We start from the raw sequence: 20,915 nt of genomic DNA, 5'->3' as shown, positions 1-20,915 counted from the left end.
GCCCTGTTATCCACGTAATCTCATAAAAGCAGAGCACAGTACCTTGCATGACATTAGTCTACCATGGCAACATGCAGCCTGTTGTGTCAGATAGATGGACATTTCTCATAATCTTTTGCCTACATCACTGTTTTGAATTTTGCCATTAGTCATTAGTTCCCATGTTTTGAAATGAGGATTAAAACAGACCAGATGATGAAAGATGGGGAGGGAAAACACCAGGCTGCTGTTTCTGTCTAGATGTTCTTGAGTTGATTCAGGTTCAAGTTACCCGAGGGTTTCCAATGAATACCCTGGAATTTTTTTAAAACCTTTAAATGTGTTTTGTGTTTTTTTCTTTTCTTTTTGTCAAAGAATATGTTAATTACTACCAGCTCGTTCTCTTCCTGATTCAACTCATCAGGAAGTAGTGTAGTCAAATTTTTATTCTGGAGCTCTGTTTTTTTTTTTTTTTACCTCAAAAAACAGATAAGACTTTAGAGACTGATTGAGAAATTCTAACTGCTGTACAAATGGAAATAATAATTTTATAAATTTACCTTAAGGTATAAACCGTAAAAACCATTTCCTCAACTATGTCTGACACATTTACAAGCGACATTTGTCTTGAGATGATAACTGTCAGACATCTGGGTTTCGGGGAATATTTTGCTTCCTGTTCAACTTGACAGCCCAAAGTACTCTACAATTTTGTCTCAGTACCCATTCAGATAAACTCTTTTCCTATAATTACATATCAGCTACACTGTTGAAATGAGAAGCAGAACGATTTAAAGATTAAATTTAAAAAGAAAAAGAGAAAAAGAAAAATATATCAAAGATTATAGCAAGTGCACAATCCGCTAAAAAAAGTATAGCTATTTTGTCACAAAATGAAACTGTATCCTATACACGAAGAGACATAACTTGTTGAGTAAACAGTGAATTTCATTGAGGTTGATTTAATGTGGATCTATAACAAACCTAATTTGTTATATGGGGCTATTAACCCAGTTGGCTTGAACCGACTGGTGTAGCCCTACAAATAAACAGCTAACAGCTAACAGTTAAATACTTTGAATGGCTTAGAAGATAAAAATTACTTGATCTGTTAACTAGGTCTGATGGCTTACTTTTTAATTAAAAACGTACAATAACGTCACACAGAAAGGTGGTCTCCAGAGGCCAATTTATTACCAGCAGCTGAGATCAATTAAACTACTATGGCCACAAGTAGTGATAGCTAATGACAGATTTTCAGAGAAATCGCTCATTTAATAAATGATGAAAACAATTCGTTTTGTTGTGTGTGTGCCATTAAGCATATGTTGTTGAGAAAAACAGGAAACAAACAAACCTATTCAAATGTCTAATGAGATCAGACCTTGCCAACATTTAGGTAGAAATTAGACAACCCCTGCTGCGTAAAACAATAGGTTTCAGAGATGAGAGAGCACCAAATGTTTCAGTCCTTTTAACCAAATAGCATCAACGTATGATTGATCTGGAGCAGATTAAAGGCTTTAATGATGAAAACACAAATAATGATCTTGCTAGGAAATTAAAGGGTAATACAGAGAAGAAGCCAATCTGCAGGTGTCTTTTGGAGACAGTGAAGTGTCTGCTGTTAATGTCATCTTTAGGGCAAAAGTCAATCCAGACTTATTGCTGTATGACACGACAGAGCAGTGGTCAAATCAGACTACTGTCGCTAAGACTTGTCCAAACATATGAGCATGTGCATGAAGAATTAAGGCTCCCATTATGGTAACTTACTGAGCACACAATTTATTTATTGTTTATTTATTTTACAGTCAAAGCTATAATTTTAAATGTCAAAACAAGCTTGTTATTTGACCAAATAGGACATCCCTTGAATGCTACATCCTTAATAGAGGAGATGTTGAACTAAACAATGCATACTTTTAATTGCAATTATAGTGCACCGTTTGTGTACAGCAGGAAATCGCATCTTGCTACTGTGAAAAAAATTTCAAAAAGGGAGGAAAAGGATAAAATGGTGCTGTGTACTCTACAATGTTTTTGTTGGAAAGGAAAAGAGTGGGAAAAAATGTGTTTTATGATACTCTTACAATCCCATTATATAGCCGCTTATCAACAAATAAGGGGTTAGACAGATCTGGTTAATATGCACTTACTGAAGAAGGGGAATTTTTCCTGGCCAACAAGGAATCTTGAGTTGTGCAACTGTGCATTTTTTCAGATCATCTTACAGATGTAGGTGATATATTTTACACCTTCTCACCAAAAGCTTGACTAAATTTGTACAACATTTTCCTCATAACAAAAACAATCATAATATTTTGAACTTGTGATTCATTCTCGAATATGTGAATTGGTGGTCCATAGTTGTCAGTTTTATGGTAACCGGTTTATAGTAGATCAGTTTATCAGATTCATATACTTTCAGATACTTTCAGACAAGTAGATCAACAGCTTCGTTGAAGGGCGCCCTGTACTTGATGCTGTTAAAAAGCAGTCTAACAGGAACAAGGAAGTATAATTTGATTACAGTGTGAAGCAGAGAATTCAACCCTGACTGAGATAGAGGTACAGACATATTTTCCAGTGACTAAAAGATAACAAATGCTCTCTCCTCAGACATCAAAAATCATTTTCTGTTGCATACTGAACTGCACAGACAGAAATGTTCAGCTGACAGTATGAATTACAGACAGTATACAATTCTTCAATTAAAAGAAATAGATTTTTAACAAAAGATTTAGGTTTCCAATTGTAGTTTACTCTTACTTTATTGTTTGGGAAAGTGGGAAAGTATGTTGCCTCCTTTTGTTTTTTTAAAAAAATTCCAGTGTAGTTTAGCTTTTGGTTTTGTTGCTAACCACTGAACACAACGTGCCAAAAAATGATCTCCTTGTGGCTGGGCGTCTGCATTGGGCTGCTCATGCATCTTTCAGTGTTAACGCACTGGCAATCTAGTGGCAAATATCACAAATGCAAATGAGCTGGAGGCAAGGGTCTGTGTTGTACGAACATAGAATTTCCCGATAGTAGAGAAATTGCAGAAATAAATTTCGGCAAAAACTTGAAAAATTATAAACTTTCTTGGAGATTGCACAACTGTATCTCATTTTGCTAAACAAGAGGTGAAACCAGATATTTTTATTTACATGCTTAATGACCAGAAATGCAACTTTAAAGTTAAGATTAAAGTTAAAAATTGGACTTCAAAACAGAATATTTGCCATATCGATATCTTGTTGCTACTGTTTTCCTTGGGGGCTGCTGAACCTGGTCCAGACTGAATGTATTGGTAAATCGCAACCCGTTGAGGGTGTATTAAGTTTGGTTAAATTCATTTTATATAACCAAAATCACTACAACAGTTGCCTCAAGGCGCCTTATATTGTAAGGAAAAGATCCTACAATAATACAAGAAAGAACAAACAATCAGATTGCCCTCTATGAGCAAGCACTTGGTGACAGTGAGAAGGAAAAACTCCCTTTTAACAGGAAAAACAGGCAGAATTAGGCTAAGGGAGGAGAATCCATCTCCCATGGGATGAGGAGAGAAGGATAAGGATAGGATAGGAAGGATAGGACAAATTAATTCATTAAAGATTTAAGCTACCACTTAATGGATATCAGCATTTTTATACTTTATTTATGTTAGATTACATTCAACAGAGTTGAAGTTGCAGATCTTTAGGGCAGGATCAGTAACAGTTGGTTTTTGACTTCAAAAGATTTCTTTATTCTCCAACTTACAGTATTTTATGGGAGAAGTATAAATGTTAGGTGTCACTGTATATTTTCAAGGTTGTTAATTTTAGTCCTTAGAATAAAGAAACTGAGCTTTGGTAAGTGGGAATTTTACAAATAGTTTGGGGTTTAAAAGGGTTCTGGATGTAATATTAAATTCATAAAACTAGTCACATTAAAGCTGACAGCAATTGAAAGTGACATTCCCTGAACCACAATTTAAGTTCACCACAGAACATGTCAGCCTTAAAGTAAAATGGATATGACAAAACCCACACACATTTCATTCATGTTTCTTAAACAGCCCAGATGACTAACACTGACTTTAAATTCTATGACAGTTGTCCTAACTGATCATGTGGAAACTTCAACTTGCAAGCTAATGGATTGGAAACACGAGGGAGGAAAAAAGCAGCATCATCTTAATACCCCCTAGCAACTGTTCTGAATCAGATGTATACCACAGATGCTCAGTGATGGGATAATTTGCGCTCGTAAAAATATCTGAAGGGCCTGTATTCATAAGGGACACTGAATTATAAGAGTTCAAGGCAAGATGCCATTCTCAAATGAAGAAAGAAGGTCCTTAAAAGAGAATGGACACACATGTGCAACCACAGTATGAATAGTGTGTTAATTATATGAGATATTTCTTCAGAGAAAAGATGAACTAATCCACAAAACAGATGATGTGTTTTCACTTATTCTGCGAAAGCTTTTTCCAAAAAAACAACAACAAAAAACAAACAAAACAGAAAAAAACAACCCAGAAACCATATTAACTAAAAATCCTGCTTTGACGCAGCAACAACTAAATCCACACACAAACTCTAGTTTAAAGGCAACAGATTATAAGCTTCACAATTGTGAGGTGTTGTGACCTGACAGCAGGAGTTCACTACTTTCAAAAGAAATTGCACAAGAGTTAAATCCAAAGCTCATGGAGGTACTTAAAATGATGTTATAGATACTCTTTGAGAAACCTTAATCCCTAAATGTAAACCTTTAAAGCGCCAGCTCAACCAGATTTTGACTTTGCCTGACTGTAGACTGTAACAAGCAGATTAAAGAAGGTGAAGAAAGGAGAGGTTCCTTTATTAAGAAGCACTGTGGGTCCATAGCTGATTCACACTGTGCACGTATGTCTCTTGGCTAAAGAAGAAACCACTCTGAAACACTTTGCCCTGTGGGAACAGGCATACATTTCAACAGAATTACAGAGTCTGTGGTGGTGAGAGCAGAAGCTTCCATCATTTATTAATATTTCAAAAGAAATCGATTGCTGTTTTAAAACTTTGTGGAATACTTTCAAATTTCAATTGCAATTTCTCTGCTCCAAACACTCCAAAACCAAATCTTTGACATATTTAATGACATAAAGCACAGCAAAAACCATAAAATCCACTTTGGGAAGCTGCAACTGTTTACCTTTTGTCTTGCTCTTTATTGGTCGTGTTTATAAATTAGTCATGCAGTCATTAAAATAAGAAAATGAGATGCAGAAATGTCTCTCCAAGCAGTTGTTTAAACTCAACTTCTCGTTGAGAAATAAAGTTCTGAGACTAATAAATCCTGCAAGGCCACACACAGTGCATCAAGTCTACACTTACCAGTCCAGTACATTATACTAAACAGCAAATAAGGGATCATTTGAGACAGATTTTTGGACTTTTAAAGAGGGAAAATGAAAAAGGGCTGCTACTAATTGCTGCTACTAATTGCTTCTGACAAATAGATCCCTATGGTTTCTGCTCAAAATATTTTGCCAATCTACAGAACAGACCCATCTGCTTGGCTCTGGTCATGTACCCTCTTCCTTGTGACGGTAATTTCCCCAATAATGTTTGCATTCACATGACATCAAGTCACGGCGCCTTTTGTATAGAGACCAAACCCAGGTTTGATAAATCGTTGAACTGATCCAACCAGTCATTTCAGGCTTGCACATCAGTTAGAAAAAGCCTGCAGGAATTCCTAACTGACAGACCTCAGCATGAAGTGGTTAATGGATCAGAGTTCTATAAACATTGATTTTAAACTCTCAGGAATTGCTTCAATCATGTTTTCTTTCTCCTTGCTGGCTGTATGAGCACCTTGTGAAAGGTCTTCTACACTCTTGCATAAAGACAAACATACTTAAGGTCATCTGACACATAAAAGATGGAGTGGAGTGGAGTGGATCCAAGATGGCGCCGCGTATGGATGCCCTGGTGCTTCAGTGCGTTACTTTTGTCTTGTTTTTGTGCATTTCTTCTGTGTCTGGGCACTCCTCTGGATATTCTTACACCAGAGAAGAGCTCCTTAACTGCAGGACTACAACGCCTGTGGATTTATTTCCAATATTTGTCGCATCTGCGGCAGATTTACTGCTGACTCTGATCAGGAAAGTGAGACGTCGAAAGAGAGGTAAGCGAGCCGGCGTACTCGTGCGTTTGAGGAAACGCGGACTGAGAACGGCCCTTCCTGGGATCTTCCTTTCTAATGTACGCTCACTCTGGAATAAGATAGACGAACTGGCCCTGATGAGAAGCATGAACAGAGACTTTGCCTCCTCCTGTGTCTTATGTTTTACGGAGTCGTGGCTCAGTGAGGACATCCCGGACTGCGCGCTCAAGCTGGAGGGCTTTCATCTGCTGCGCGTGGACGGGCAGGCCGCTCTCTCCGATAAAACCAAAGGTGGAGGTGTCTGCTTCTACATCAATAGTGGCTGGTGCACAGATGTAACAGTGATTGCTCAGCACTGCTCTCCCTCTCTGTAATATCTTTTTATTCACTGCAAACCGTTTTATTCTCCGCGGGAGTTTGCTTCATTCATCCTGGCCGCTGTTTACATACCGCCAGACGCGGATGCGCGAGCAGCTCAGTGCGCACTCGCAGAGCAGATTCTCCACACGGAGCGGACATACCCGGACTCTCTCATCATTGCTCTTGGGGACTTTAACAAAGCCAATCTGAGCCATGAGCTTCCGAAATACAAGCAGTATATTAAATGCCCGACCAGAGAGGAGAGGACATTGGACCACTGCTACAGCACAATCAGCGGGGCCTATCGCGCGGTGCCCCGCGCTTCACTCGGACTTTCTGATCACGTCATGATCCACCTAATCCCCGCGTACAGGCAGAGGCTGAAGCTCTCCAAACCTGTCGTGAGGACCAAAAAACTGTGGAGCAACGAGGCTGTGGAGGAGCTTCGCACGTGTTTGGAGACCACAGACTGGGACACATTGAAGGCTGCTTCTAACAGCTTGGACGAGTTTACGGACACTGTCACCTCCTATATCCACTTCTGTGAGGACAGCATTGTGCCATCACGCACCAGGGTGAGTTATAACAATGACAAACCCTGGTTTACCCCTAAACTCAAAAAGCTGTGGCTGGAAAAGAGTAAGGCGTTCAGAAGCGGAGACAGGGACTGCTACAGAGAGGCCAAGTACAAGTTCACTAAGGAAGTGGACATTGCCAAACATCAGCACTCTGAGAAGATGCAGCAGCAGATCTCAGAGAATGACTCGGCCTCTGTGTGGAAAGGTTTTAGGAATATTACAAACTACAAGCCTAAAACCCCCCACTCCACTGACGACTTGCTCTTGGCCAACACCCTCAACGACTTTTACTGTCGTTTTGACGAGCCATCAGGCAGCCTTCACACCTCCAACGACCCCAACAATAGAGGCACTTTGGACACTCATTCCCCCACCTCTCCCCCCTCCATACAGCCATCACCACCTTCAAACTGTTCACCTACAACACCCCCCTCCTCACCCCACACAAAAGAGGATTTCACACCACCTCCTCCGACCACAACTCTTCATATTCATGAAGCAGATGTGAGGAAGCAGTTTAAGAATCTGAATGCTCGGAAAGCTCCCGGCCCAGACGGTGTGTCTCCTGCCACCCTCAGACACTGTGCAAACGAGCTGGCCCCAGTGTTTTCTGGCATCTTCAACTCCTCACTGCAGGCATGTCATGTGCCTGCCTGCTTCAAGTCCTCTACCATAATCCCTGTCCCCAAGAAACCTAGGATCACTGGACTAAATGACTACAGACCCGTGGCTCTGACATCTGTGGCCATGAAGTCATTTGAGCGCCTAGTTCTCTCCCATCTCAAGACCCTCACGGCCCCCCTCCTGGACCCCCTGCAGTTTGCATATAGAGCCAACAGGTCTGTAGATGACGCCATCAACATGGCCCTACACTTCATCCTGCAGCATCTGGACTCCCCAGGAACCTACGCCAGGATCCTGTTTGTGGACTTCAGCTCTGCCTTCAACACCATCCTTCCAGACCATCTCCGAGGCAAGCTTTCCCAGATGAATGTGCCTGATCCCATCTGCCGGTGGATCACTGACTTCCTGACGGACAGGAAGCAGCACGTGAGGCTGGGGAAGAATGTCTCGGACTCCCGGACCATCAGCACCGGCTCCCCTCAGGGCTGTGTTCTTTCTCCTCTGCTCTTCTCCCTGTACACCAACTGCTGCACCTCCACCCACCAGTCTGTCAAGCTAATCAAGTTCGCAGATGACACCACCGTCATTGGGCTCATCTCTGACGGGGATGAGTCTGCCTACAGGAGGGAGGTTGAACGTCTGGTGTCCTGGTGCAGCCACAACAACCTGGTGCTGAATGCCCAGAAGACAGTGGAGATTATTGTGGACTTCAGGAAGCACACAGCTCCACTCCCCCCCATCATCCTGACTGACACCCCCATCACCTCTGTGGACTCATTCCGCTTCCTGGGTACCACCATCACCCAGGACCTGAAGTGGGAGCCCACCATCACCTCCGTCATCAAGAAAGCCCAGCAGAGGATGTACTTCCTGAGGCAGCTGAAGAAATTCAACCTGCCAACACGGACGATGATGCAATTCTACACTGCAATCATCGAGTCCATCCTTACCTCCTCCATCACCGTGTGGTACGCTGGAGCCACTATCAGGGACAAACAGAGACTGCAGCGTGTTGTGCGCTCTGCTGAGAAGGTGATTGGCTGCAGACTCCCATCTCTGCAGGACCTGTACACCTCCAGGACACTGCGGCGTGCAGCCCGGATCTCAGCTGACCCTTCTCACCCTGGACACAGTCTGTTTGACCTGCTCCCCTCAGGCAGGAGGCTCCGGTCCATTCGCACCAGAACCTCTCGCCACAAGAACAGTTTCTTCCCCTCTGCTGTTGGACACATGAACAATAACCACATGACTGTCCCCGCCACCAACACATGACCCTACGCTGTGTCACTGCATCATTTCATGTCTGGCACTGATCACCACCTGCACTCATGTATATATCTTTCTACGTAGCACTCTTAATTCTTATTCTCATGTATATATCTCATGTATATCTCATGCACATATCTTTCTTTCTACATAGCACTTTAATTCTTATTGTTTGCACTGAAGCACCGCAGCAAATTCCTAATGTTGTAAACCTCAACATCTGGCAATAAACCCATTCTGATTCTGATTCTGATTCTGATGACTGGAAGAGAGGAGCTCAGCGGTTCTGTATCCCAAACCTCACTGAAGTCAAGAATGATTTTCAAGCAGGTATAGACACAGGCACCTTTCTAGCAAAATATTGCACTCAAAGACATGTGCCCTTCATGGGAGCGTTAGGTTAGACAGGGGATAAAAACAAGGCCTTTGGTGAATCTGGGACAGGACACTGAATGTCTTGTTCCTGCAGAAATAAGACATCAAACGCTCAGACACGAGGCCTGGGCTCTGTGACAGAAGAAAATCCTGTAAATCAATCCAGGTTTGCAGCGTTGCTTTTATGGTGTTGCTTTACAAATCTTTTTCAACAAGGGCAAAGTCACCATTTAAGACCATAATTACACAGAGCTGTAGAGCAAAATATAGCACTTTGCAAACAAAATCACACACACTCACACGCTAATAAAACATAGGTTTGGTAGTCATCTAATAGCTGTAGGTTTAGCTCCTGTACATTCCCTTCAATATTGCTGATGTTCTGAATGGTTTTTATAGGTGGAAAAAATCATTTTGAGAGAACAAGCATTTCTTTTTTGGCTCCAGCAGTTTTTGGTTCTTGAAAAAAGGCTTAAATTCTAGGAAGTACTGAATTCCTCCTGTTTGGACCTGGATGGTGCATATGGGGTGAGCATTTTGCAACTGAACATCAGCTCTGTCTTCTTTAATTTTCATAGTTGCTGAACTGTGCAAGCTTTGTCTGCTAAAACATTGCTTTTGGCTATTTCATCTTCTTCACAAAAGACCTTCAAATTGGTCCTTCAGTTCTATGAATGTCCCCTGATTGAGGTTTCACTTCATTGGGCTATGATGAGATTAAACATGTTTGCAATATCAGTCTTTAACCACTAATACTCTGATATGAAGCAATTTCAGTTATACTCAGAGTCAATTATTCAAGAATTTCCCACAGGGCCTAAAAACAAAATAACAACCAAAGCGAATTCATTTTCATTTTCACCAATAACATGTGATCCTTAAGATAAATAAACCTCTCCAATCCCATGCAACCTCGAGTTAGGTGGCTCAATCATCACAAGTTACTGCAGAGACCAGCGTGCTCATAAACTAGTTAATTCTTGCTGTCAAATAAACCACAGCACACAGAACTTTATTCTAAACTTAAAGGCATTCAGATTGTGTTACAGAAGAGCAGGTGGGAAATGATTGACGATAAATCTAATCAATGTAATGGCGCAACAGTTAAAAAATAAACCTGACAGGACGACTATCTGAAAAACTATGCAAGCATTTAGATACGTTCAGTTAAAATGCCAAACAAAAGTTCAGCAGTGATGAGTGTCATTCACAACAAAGCAAATAATATGTGGATAGATATGCAGTGATGCATGGGCTGTGATTAAAATGTGAGTCATAGGGTCGACTTGATATGCAGCACTGACAAACAGACACTCATCAGTAGCGTGAGCTGCTCATGTGTTAAACAAGACATTAGCTAACATAACTGGCAGCCTACCTGGGAATTTCAGTGATTTAATGCTTTATCTTCATAGGTGGCATAAATTCCCTTGGGCTGCTGATGTTAATGAATGTGAAAGAGCCAGTGGAAACTAGTGTTGACTTTAATATAGTCTGGTGCGGTTTCTAAAAAGCCATAAGCATCTCAAAGCACTAAATATGTCATGCAACAGCAGCAACACCTCGTTATGCATTGAATGGATTTCACACAGCCCAGCATGCGGGCTCTAATTTAATGCTTTGTGTTTCCTTTCCTGCTGCTAATATAATCTCATTGTTAACTAATTCATTCAGCTGTGATTACTGGAGAGTGTAATTCTGACACATTAACACCCACTTTGCTACAACGCCTACCTGCAGCATGCCTTCTGGAACATGACACAGTAAATCTAATTATTCAGAGGCCTGTCATTCGATTTTGTGATTTGTCTTCAAGTCAGAACCTTCAAGTTTATATTTCCTGCACATCAAAAAAAACAAAAAAAACAAAGATAGAGATAGAGAAATTTAGTTTACTTGAGGGATTCGATTGCATGCTGGTCCTCAGCAGGCCAGAGGCCACAACAATAAAGTAGAAGGAAACTGAGCCTGGATTATGTGAGCTGTGGGCCTTTGGATTTACAGCCTGTGCTGGACTTGGCTCCAAAAGCCAAACCATGTGTGCGTCTAAATTATCCTGGTGCTGAAATACTCCAGTGCCTCTTCACCTGCCTTGTGTCACTTTATTTGGATTGAAATGTTTAATCTGGGCAAACAACACAGTCAGTATACAGGAGGAGACTGTAAAACATCGCAGGGATCTTTGGAGGAGCAGGGAGCTGACAAGATGACTTGTCGAAATGTTAGCTGTCTGAATATTTGGCTTGAATCTTTCAATCTTTCTGCTGAATTAACAATAAAAAGCTAAATTCCTTAGTGTGTCAGGAAGGGCACAGGAGACCAGATACACAATGTCTCTCTAAACCTCACACAGCTCAAAGCCCCGCGTGGCTAGCATCAGAAAACTAGCGCTCCCTACTGGTGCCAAATGTTCTGTGGTGTGATGCAACAAGCCAGTACTCATGCTTGTTTCCCCACATTTGTGTGCCATAGCTTGTTTTTATGAATGCTCGAGTTTATTCAAAACTCTCTGACAAATGACACCTTTATTAAAGTGCATTTGAAAGTAAATCCAATGGGCATCTTTCTTTGCCTTTAGACAACAATTCTGACGGCAAAAGAGCCAAATGGGACAGGCCAAAAAAAAAAAAAAAAAAAAAAAAGTGCATTTGAAACATATACTAATCTACTGCTACATGCCCTAACATTCGTAAAAATTATGAGAGGAATAAACAAGGAGCTCTCCATCGCCAAGGAATACCAGAAATATTTCAGTTTTTTCAACAGATTTGATACATATAAATAAAATAAATAAAATGTTTATTTTATTTTCTACTTCTGATAACAGAGGAGCACACCTCAAACTGCTGCAATATCAGTGCATGAAGAAAAGATGGAAGGTGTCCAACCACACAGCACAACTTACTGTATAACTTCATTAAAAAAAAAAGAATAAAGGAAACTGCTCAGAATGAGATTAACTGTGGCAGACATGCCCAGCCTTAGTCTGCGAAACTTCAAAGACGTCCCTTATGCATGGACATACACGTACACACCCTGGTATATCCATATTGACATGTTTCATGTCCTTTGATTTATTTATTTTTTAATCTGATTTAGTCATTAATATGGGCTTAAACTGCCAAGCAGAGTGAGGCTGAGATTAGTCAAAAACCTGAAATGCACAGGGTTCAGTTACACAGCCTGGAGATGAGATTTAGTTTAAACCTTCCTATGTTTAGTTTAGCCAACAGGCGCAGCACACAGATACCCAAACTAAATGCTTTCCATTTCATGCAGCAGACTTCCTAACATCAAGATATAGTCATGGTTTCTAACAATGTAAACGGGCTTCAATTTAGATGAAATGTTAAAATTTTGTATAAAGCAGTTGCTTGTGCTCAGATGAGGACCTGCCGGTATAGATTTGGAGGCTCAAATCTTTCATGGCGGGAATAAAAATGACAGATTGGTAAAATGCCAAAATTAAATAGAAATTCACTGATTTGCCAAAAGTAATGGTGATGTTAAACTGTGCATTTAGTCTTCTGCTTGTAGCCTACAGTTTTCAATCAGCCAGGTCATAGGTCAGAGATTACAGTGTCAAGGCTCACAGACGGAGCTCGAAGTGGACCTGCAGCGCACATAAAGCAGGCTGATGAATAACCTGCAGTACATGGAAAAACGGCAGATAAAAGAGCATATCAATTACCAGAAAACAAACAAAGAGCCACTGACATATGCACACATAAAGAAATACAGTGACACGCTGTCCTACACTGCACCTTAATAACCTGGGCTTAATTTACCTACTAGTGATTTGTGTCAGCCTGGCGAGGTGGATAAAATATGGCCTCAACATCAAGCCGTGTAATTCTGCAAGCATCACCATTCTCACTGAGTAAAGTAGTTTTACTCTTTAAACTACAACTCAAACGGAAACACCGTCCATTTACGAAGGTGTGCATGCAGCAATCATAAACTCTAACCTACAGGTTGAAAATTACTTAACCACCATGCGCTTCACGCATAAGTGCAATCATTTTAACAATTAGCGCTGAATAGTTACGCACGGCGCAAACCGTTCTCAGAAGTGAAGGCTGAAGTGACAGGGCGGCGTGGTTAAACTTACTAATCGGGGTGCAGTGAGGACGCTGCTCCTCCAGCGAAATAAGGAAGACGCAAATGTGCCACAGTCATCATACAGTGTGCACAGGTGGAACATTTTTAGCAAACATAACTTTAAGGAGGAAATCAGGTTTGCCATTTGGCAACCAAATCAAGCCACATCACAGCGTCAAAGGAAGGAAGGAAGCGGGACCCAGACGACTTGATCCCGCTGTCACTTATATCCTGTAATTAGTCGGAAACATGTCCCGTCGGTTTATTCAAATACAACGCAAACTTGTTAAAAATAAAAATCGTGCCCGATCTATACGGTTTTCCGGTTACTCGAGAGCAGGAGAAACAAGTCCCGCTGCGTAAGCCGCAGATTAAACTATTTATTCCGCAAAACCAACGAACAGACAAACAAAAACATCTACTTACTTTTGACTTCTTCATATGGAATGACAGGAGCAAATCCAGTGTGTCCGAAAGCCTATTTTATTTTACTTCTACGGGGAGGAAAGGGGTTGTCATCATCCTGTGTGCACATATCCAATGCCCAAGTCAGCAGTATCCAAGTGGAGGAGAAAAGGAAAAGCCCAAAAGGAGAAGATCGGCAAAAAACCGTGATATTTAACTTTTAAAATGTGCAGCCTCTAGGCTAATAATGTGTGGCATATAGCCCAGCTATCTACAACATAGATCCAGACACTGAGCGCTTGCAGCACAGGAGCGGGACAACGCGCAGAGGGAGGGAGTTAAGCCTTTATAATGATACGTAAAAAAACAGTCCAAGAGCCGCCCTCTGACGAGTTACAGTGTGAAGAGGTGCTCTCCAAACCACTACTGCCACTTTAAACATATCTGCTATAAAAACAGTCTCGGCGCTTCTGTAAGGTGTTTTCCTAATAGTGCGTTTCTTGAGTACTAAATGGCAATTATTTTTACGCTTGAAGCCGTGCTTGGCCTGTTCAGTGTTGATAATATAATGGCAATAGTAATTATTATTGGAAAGCTTTAATACGTTTTTTTCTATGCGGTTTTATTACTTAAGCCTACCTCCTGCTCTCGACTATGTCATATGCTATGCAGACGTCGCATCGTTATATGTAGCAGACACACGTTTAATCAATCAGACTGTTAGACTGTAAAGTGAAAGCATGGGCGTTGTAACAAAAAAAAAATCTCTTTGACATATTAATTCAGTCTTCTCCCTTCTGTGATGAGTGGAGTGACTCAGTTCAAGAATGAGTCAAAGTGTTTGTCATGGGTTCTCTGGAATATTGTCACTGGACTGTGCCAAAAAAAAGTATTTTCTCAAGCAATCAACAGAGTGAGCAATTAGGGCATTGCAGCTTTCACTTGGTTTTAGTATGACATGTTTATGACACTGAGGATGGAATTCTAAATAGTTACTGCTGGTACTTTAAAGCAAAGCTTTGTTAGAGTATGTTTCTTTATCTGCCATGCCTATCAAAATGTCAATAGCCAAATGGCTGTGTAGAGATTTATCAGTGAGTCAAACTGAAAGTCTAGCTTTTGTTACATAGATTTGTCTGATAAGAAACTTATGTGTACAATTGGTTGTGTAATTAGCAAGGGTGGGATCTTTTGCAAAGTTACTTACATTGTTTTAAGTGTGATTTTAGAATGACCCATTGACATTTAATGCTATTTCCTGTTGGTGTCCTCTGTGATTATTTGAGGGTTTTTTCCTGGTGGTCATTCAGGATGGTTTTAGTGCAGTGATATTTTTATCCATGACTTCCTAGCAGTAAACATACAAACAATAACTGTGTGCTGTCCTATTTCAAAAGAGCATTCTTGTCCTGTATTAGGACTGTCTTCTTAAAGCCGACCATTAATTTTCATTTTAGTTTATTTCAAACTGTTATTTTTTCAGTTGTTTTGACAGACTGACAAAAAGCTTCATGAATCTTGGATTTTTCATGCTTTTCTGTCCTCATCTAACAATAAGCAAAATAAGGCTTTTTTCACGGTGGCTACAGCGCAAACTGTCTTGGATGTCTACTTACTCCTTGCCCAAGGCTGGACTGGGACAAAAAAATCGGCCCGGGCATTTTGACTAGAGCCCGGCCCACCGGGATAAAGATTGAAAATGTGACGTCATTCAGGGGTAAAACCGCAAAGGATTCTGGGAACTTGTGGCAAGAGGTACTAGCTAGCGCACGCAGGCTTTCAATTGAACTCAGTTACACAGCGATAAAAAGAAACCATATACTTTTATTCACAGGATAAAACAGTTGTTTTGTATCACTAATTGGTAGACTGGTGAACTAGACTGGTAAACTTACCTTTGTTCGTACGATGGTCTTTACTTTCTACACGGTGCATTTCAAGGTCCTGTACCCATCCGTCGGTAAACTGTACCTGGGCTTGTTGCAGTGACCTGAAGTTACTAAACTTCATGAGTGTATGCACTCACTCCAAGAAGCGTATAATTATAAATATGAGCGTGGTGAAAGTTGGGCAGCACGCTGACGTCTTTGGTCCACTCTGTGTGCTCGTAAAGGTCTGACCCTTTCACTCCTTTGATTTTTCCTCGTATCTTTTCTTTGTCTTTTCGTCGAGTCTGTCTTTGTACGGACCGGCATTGTTTTCCTTTTGTTTTGTACATTCCTTTTTTGTGCGCCAAAGAAAAACAAGAAGGTATTGGAACCGGAGAATGAACGTTTTGCGGTGCTGCAAATGCTTGCATTTGATGCGGTACTTGGATTGTTTTGCCACGAGTTCCCGGCATGCAATGCGCGAAAATCACGTGATTGCTTAAAATCATCGGCCCATAAAAACAAAAAAATCGCCAGCGGCCCACCGGGCAAATGCTCAGTATGCCCTATGGCCAGTCGAGCTATGTCCTTGCCAAAAGTATAGTGCCAAAACCAGTTTAAAAAAAACACCAGAGTAATTAAAATTAGACCTACATGGTGACAGACAAGAAAGTACATAAAACAATAAGACACAGGTTGTTTTAAAAGTTGAAATCAGTTGCCTAATTAAAAACAAAAGTATTCTAAAAAAAAGACTGGACACATGTCCACTGTGGTGCCCTCCAGGACATCTCATTTCAGAGAAATTTACTTAAGAAAATATCAGTTAAAAATATGTACTTCTTATTTTAAAATATTTCCCCAGTTGTTTTTTTCTGCAGTGGAAATGCATTGCTTAAAAAAAATCAAATGAAAAGGAAGGGTATTTGGAGAGGTGAGGAAAACTGTGCTCTGGTAAATCAGTTCGAGCCTTCATTCTTAACATTTTGGCTAACACTAACAGTCTGTTTAGGTTGCACTGCATTTTCCTTAAATACGTTCATCTAAACGTGTGCCAGAATGTCTATGTGGAGAGATGCTGCATGACAAAGACAGGGAAGACCCTGGGGCAAATGCAGGCACAACGTTTTTCCAAAATAATTGTGATTTAAATGGGATGTAAAAAAGATACCCTGGGGAGATTATGTCTCCTGGTTGGCCTGGAAAATCCTTGCTAGCCCCATGGAAGGGCTCTGTTGGAGGAAAGGGAGGCCCAGGCAGCTATGTTTTAAGCCAGTGTGGACATGTGAAAAACTGCTCTTCCTCTAATGGCCACTTAAGATGAGCCCAGAAAATGAATCAAGTCCCACAGACTCCTATGTTTAAAATGCCCTACTTCATACGATAAATGTTTGCAGTCTATAAAAGCTACCGTTGGTTATTCCTGGACCAAAAGAAAACAAATCTAGTTTTAGGTGGAACTAACAAGTATCAGTGTTCATGTACTGCACTCTTACAGCATATAAACACATATACAAGCTCCAAAATTTAGCTTTTACCCTTTCATCCAAATATGGTCACTTCTGACGATAAGCAAAAGTTAAGACAATTTTATCTTTAAACGAGCTGGTGTGACAAATTATATTTATTGTGCATAGTGAGAAAGGTCTAATTGAAGCACACAGACTTCTGTCAGTCTGTCGGAGGTGTGGTGACTGCCTTCAGGGATAAACAAACTGGTTTGACAGTTCTGGAGAATCTGACAGTTCTTGAGAATCGCATTTAAAGTTTTCAGCCCTTTCACTGCCTGTGTGAGACTTCTGTGAACTGACTGAATGCAGACATATTTCACAGTCAGCTTTCAAAATCTTTTTTAGATGCAGAATGTTGAGTAGCAGAGAGGATTAAAAGGATACGATGGGATCAGTAATCATTGTTGTTTGCTGAATAACCACAAACTCAGCCCGCCTACTTCTCGTGTTGAATGGCTGTCTGAGAGGCATAATTACATAAGGTGCTTATTTTGGTAATCTGTCTGTGAAATACCATGACTTCATGGATATTTGTCAATAAATGTAATCCACAGTTGCAAGAAACAGGATTTCCTGTATTTATGAAATACAGGAAGTCTTCTGTGGAATGGCTGGGCAATCTGGAGACTGTACTAATTGATTTTTGGTTAATATTGATGAGGGGAAAAAGGCACATAAACACACAGTCCTGCACTGTCATCATGTTGTAGAGTTAATGTACCTGAACCTGAGACTGAATCTTTGCATAAATGTGTCATACAAATCAAATTAATGTGCTAAATGAGGCTCATTTGCTAATTATTCTCTATAAACTTTCTTGAGTTCCATTTCATTTTTTATGATAATTTGGTTTTATCTGAGACTAGTCTCAGATAAAACCAAGTAACTAGTATCTAGTCGAGAGGCATACAGAATATGTCAGAAAGCAAAAGATCAGAAAAGATCCCAATTTTCATATAAACCTGATTTTGCTGCTACAAAAGTAAAGTGTAAAGCTGCTGTAACATAATTTAATTTATTTACAGGTCTTTAAGATTAGTGTAAAATAGCAAGGGATAGTAAGTAAAAGGGTGTCATGATATAATCCATTAATTTCCGCTTTGAAAGTGAATATTTAGGAGATTAATTTCACTTTTCACAGTAATCTTTTTAATTTTGATAGCAATACTTGTTTTGTTTTACTCAGGTAATGCCTCTAAATACCACTTACTCACAGTTCATTAGTTTTCAAAATTTGAAATCCATCAAATCAAAGATAAGCACTACCAGTGGCTACATTTTTGCGTTCACGCTGAATGAAGGAATTTACAAGGTGCACACATGCCACAGATAAATAGTTTTCTAGGAGAGCATTTAAAATGTCAGTGTAAATAACAAGCTTGAGTGCACAGCAAACATAAAACAGTTTCAGAAACAAAATGACATCTGTACCTCAGAAGTTTTCAACCATTCAAACTTCAAAACTCTGTATCGTTCATCAATTTTGACGTTGTTGTTGCAGAGGAAAATATGACCTGTAAGACTACCCATGTTATTTCAAATAAATTTACAATGGGGGAAATAAATTGCTTACATTTATCTGCTTGATTATGTTCATCATAGTGAACAAAAAGATATCATGTGGAAAGTTTCATACAAGTTTTGGCAGGCAATGCCTCGTATCTTTTGCTTGTAAACTAGTTAGGAGGTGCAAAAAATGCAGATGATAGCTCTGTACAATTTCCCCCTTCACGCCCTAGGCTTTTGTTTGATATTTCCAACAGACAACTCTTTTTCATGTGAATATAAAAACATAATGTTGTGGAGGTAGAGACAGTTATGGTTACTGACCTCTTTGGGTCATGGTAAGCCATTAGTAAGTGGACCTTTGGGTTGAGCTTCTCCTTGCCATATTCTTAAATTTCAAGGATAAACATTTGTGCAGAATCACACTCACATTTTAACAATAATCTGAAGCCCATTAAAGAAGCCAAAAGGAAAAATAAGTTAATTCGAGAGACGTTAATCATTCATTATAAAGTTCTATCACACCAATGATTTGAATGAAACACTTCCTCATTTCAGTCACTGCTCAGTGATGAAAGAAGTGAATAACACAAATCTCTTTGCCATTTGCAGCCAAAGTTTACCTTGTAAGTCTTTTTTTTAAAACAATGGCTCAGCAAATTATGTATAAACAGAAATATCAGCAATTCATTGACAAAATGGAAGGGAAAAATATTTTCCTTCATATAGAGAAGTCAGAACATGCAATCCAAAAAACACTTTCATGTAGCATACTTCTGTGATAACAGTAACATGATACATTAAAGGCAGGTTTGTGGTTTATTGAAGCTTAATGTTGGATATTCTCTGGGTATTAACTGACATTAGCTAATCATACGTTTCTCAACAGTCCAACGTAACTATATTTTCAGAAATAGTCGAGTAGTTTTCAGAAACCTACACTTTCCTGTCATCTGTTGGGTCGCCACACCTGAATGCATTGCTAAGACATTTTCTAACCCAACCACGTGTATCCCACCTTCTTTCTTCCTCATACCAGAAGCATGAAATCAAAATATGCTCAAATGACTTCCTCATAGCATAAGCTTCAAATCAAAACATGCTCCACTGATTATTTTGTTACACAGATTACCAGTAGAATGTTTTGTGAGCTAGCACCCACATGAATACTATGTTTTCCTTGATTGCCTTGACTGAAAGTATCTCATAAACATTTGCTCTGCCCACTTCAAAGTTAGCAAAATTACACACTGCTCAACAGAATATAGACTTGGATGATTTGATCTCCTTTTACATCAAACATTCTTGTGCCTGGGAATAGCCACTGCTGCCTCTGTTGCCTTTGGTTGTGTATCTTTTAACCCATCAGTAACTTGTGCACATTTACTAGATTTAAGGTCCTCGAGACTGTAATACATCTGAACAAGATCTGCTTTCTTGTTCCTTCTTTTAATATGTAATCATTGGCTGTTAACATAAGCATTTTTAAACTTCTAGAGTGAAAGTGCAGAGAGACAGCTGCCTGTTTTACAGACTTTCATTTGTTGAGCTACGTCTAATCATCCCAGACAAATTTTCAGTACTTTTCTCCTCTCCCCAACAAGCCTTTAAGACCTTCTTTGTAGGATGGCTTTCATTATGTCCCCTTAAACTGATCCAGTAATTTGCTGCAAGCTGCCTCCTTTGAATCCAAAGTGACATTTCACCTACCTCCACTTGAAGAGGAGATCTCCCGAATGTACCTTTGTAGCACCTTTCTACTCTAAGTGAGCAATCAAAGCACTTTTTACTACAAGCCTCACTCACCCAATCACACACATAATCACACATATGCTGTGCAAACACAAATCATAAGAGCTAGGGATTGAATATTGTTCAGCTCTGTCAATAAAGATTTGGCTGCTGATCCATACACAAAACACTCATAAGTCAAAATCAACCGGATTAGGGCAACATATACAGTATTTGTCTCACTGAAGCCATATCAGTTCCTCACCCCATAGCTGTTTAACACCTGATAACACTGGTAGATGACTCACACCTTTTTCCTATAGTTTAGACACGATTGCTCCAAGCTACTCTACCGTCAAAGTGCAGTCCAAGAAAACCCAAAAGCTTTCAAGGTTATATCCATGTAGCTTTAGAACCGTTCCTTCTCTAACTTTCTTATTCAAAAATTACATTGCCTTTTTTCTATTTAAAATGCAAAATCT

At 40.0% G+C, this 20,915-nt stretch overlaps 1 protein-coding gene across 2 annotated transcripts in view; it reads right to left on the bottom strand.

The window, feature by feature from the left end:
- The window catches only part of kitlga (kit ligand a), a 29,787-nt gene extending 15,653 nt beyond the window's left edge, over positions 1-14,134 (bottom strand). Inside the window, exon 1 of one of the 2 annotated variants that reach the window (XM_026174994.1) lies at positions 13,839-14,134. In XM_026174994.1, coding sequence (XP_026030779.1) covers positions 13,839-13,853 — 15 coding nt within the window. In that variant the 5' untranslated portion in view covers positions 13,854-14,134. Of the gene's footprint in view, positions 1-13,422; positions 13,780-13,838 lie in introns of those variants that run through there. The other variant, XM_026174992.1, reaches the window with a different exon arrangement.
- Positions 14,135-20,915: the final 6,781 nt, after the last annotated feature.

This window comes from Astatotilapia calliptera, chromosome 7, assembly GCF_900246225.1.
Source record: "Astatotilapia calliptera chromosome 7, fAstCal1.2, whole genome shotgun sequence".
NCBI lineage: Eukaryota > Metazoa > Chordata > Actinopteri > Cichliformes > Cichlidae > Astatotilapia > Astatotilapia calliptera.
Note: the sequence above shows the minus strand (reverse complement) of the source record. Positions and strands in the feature narration are given on the sequence as shown.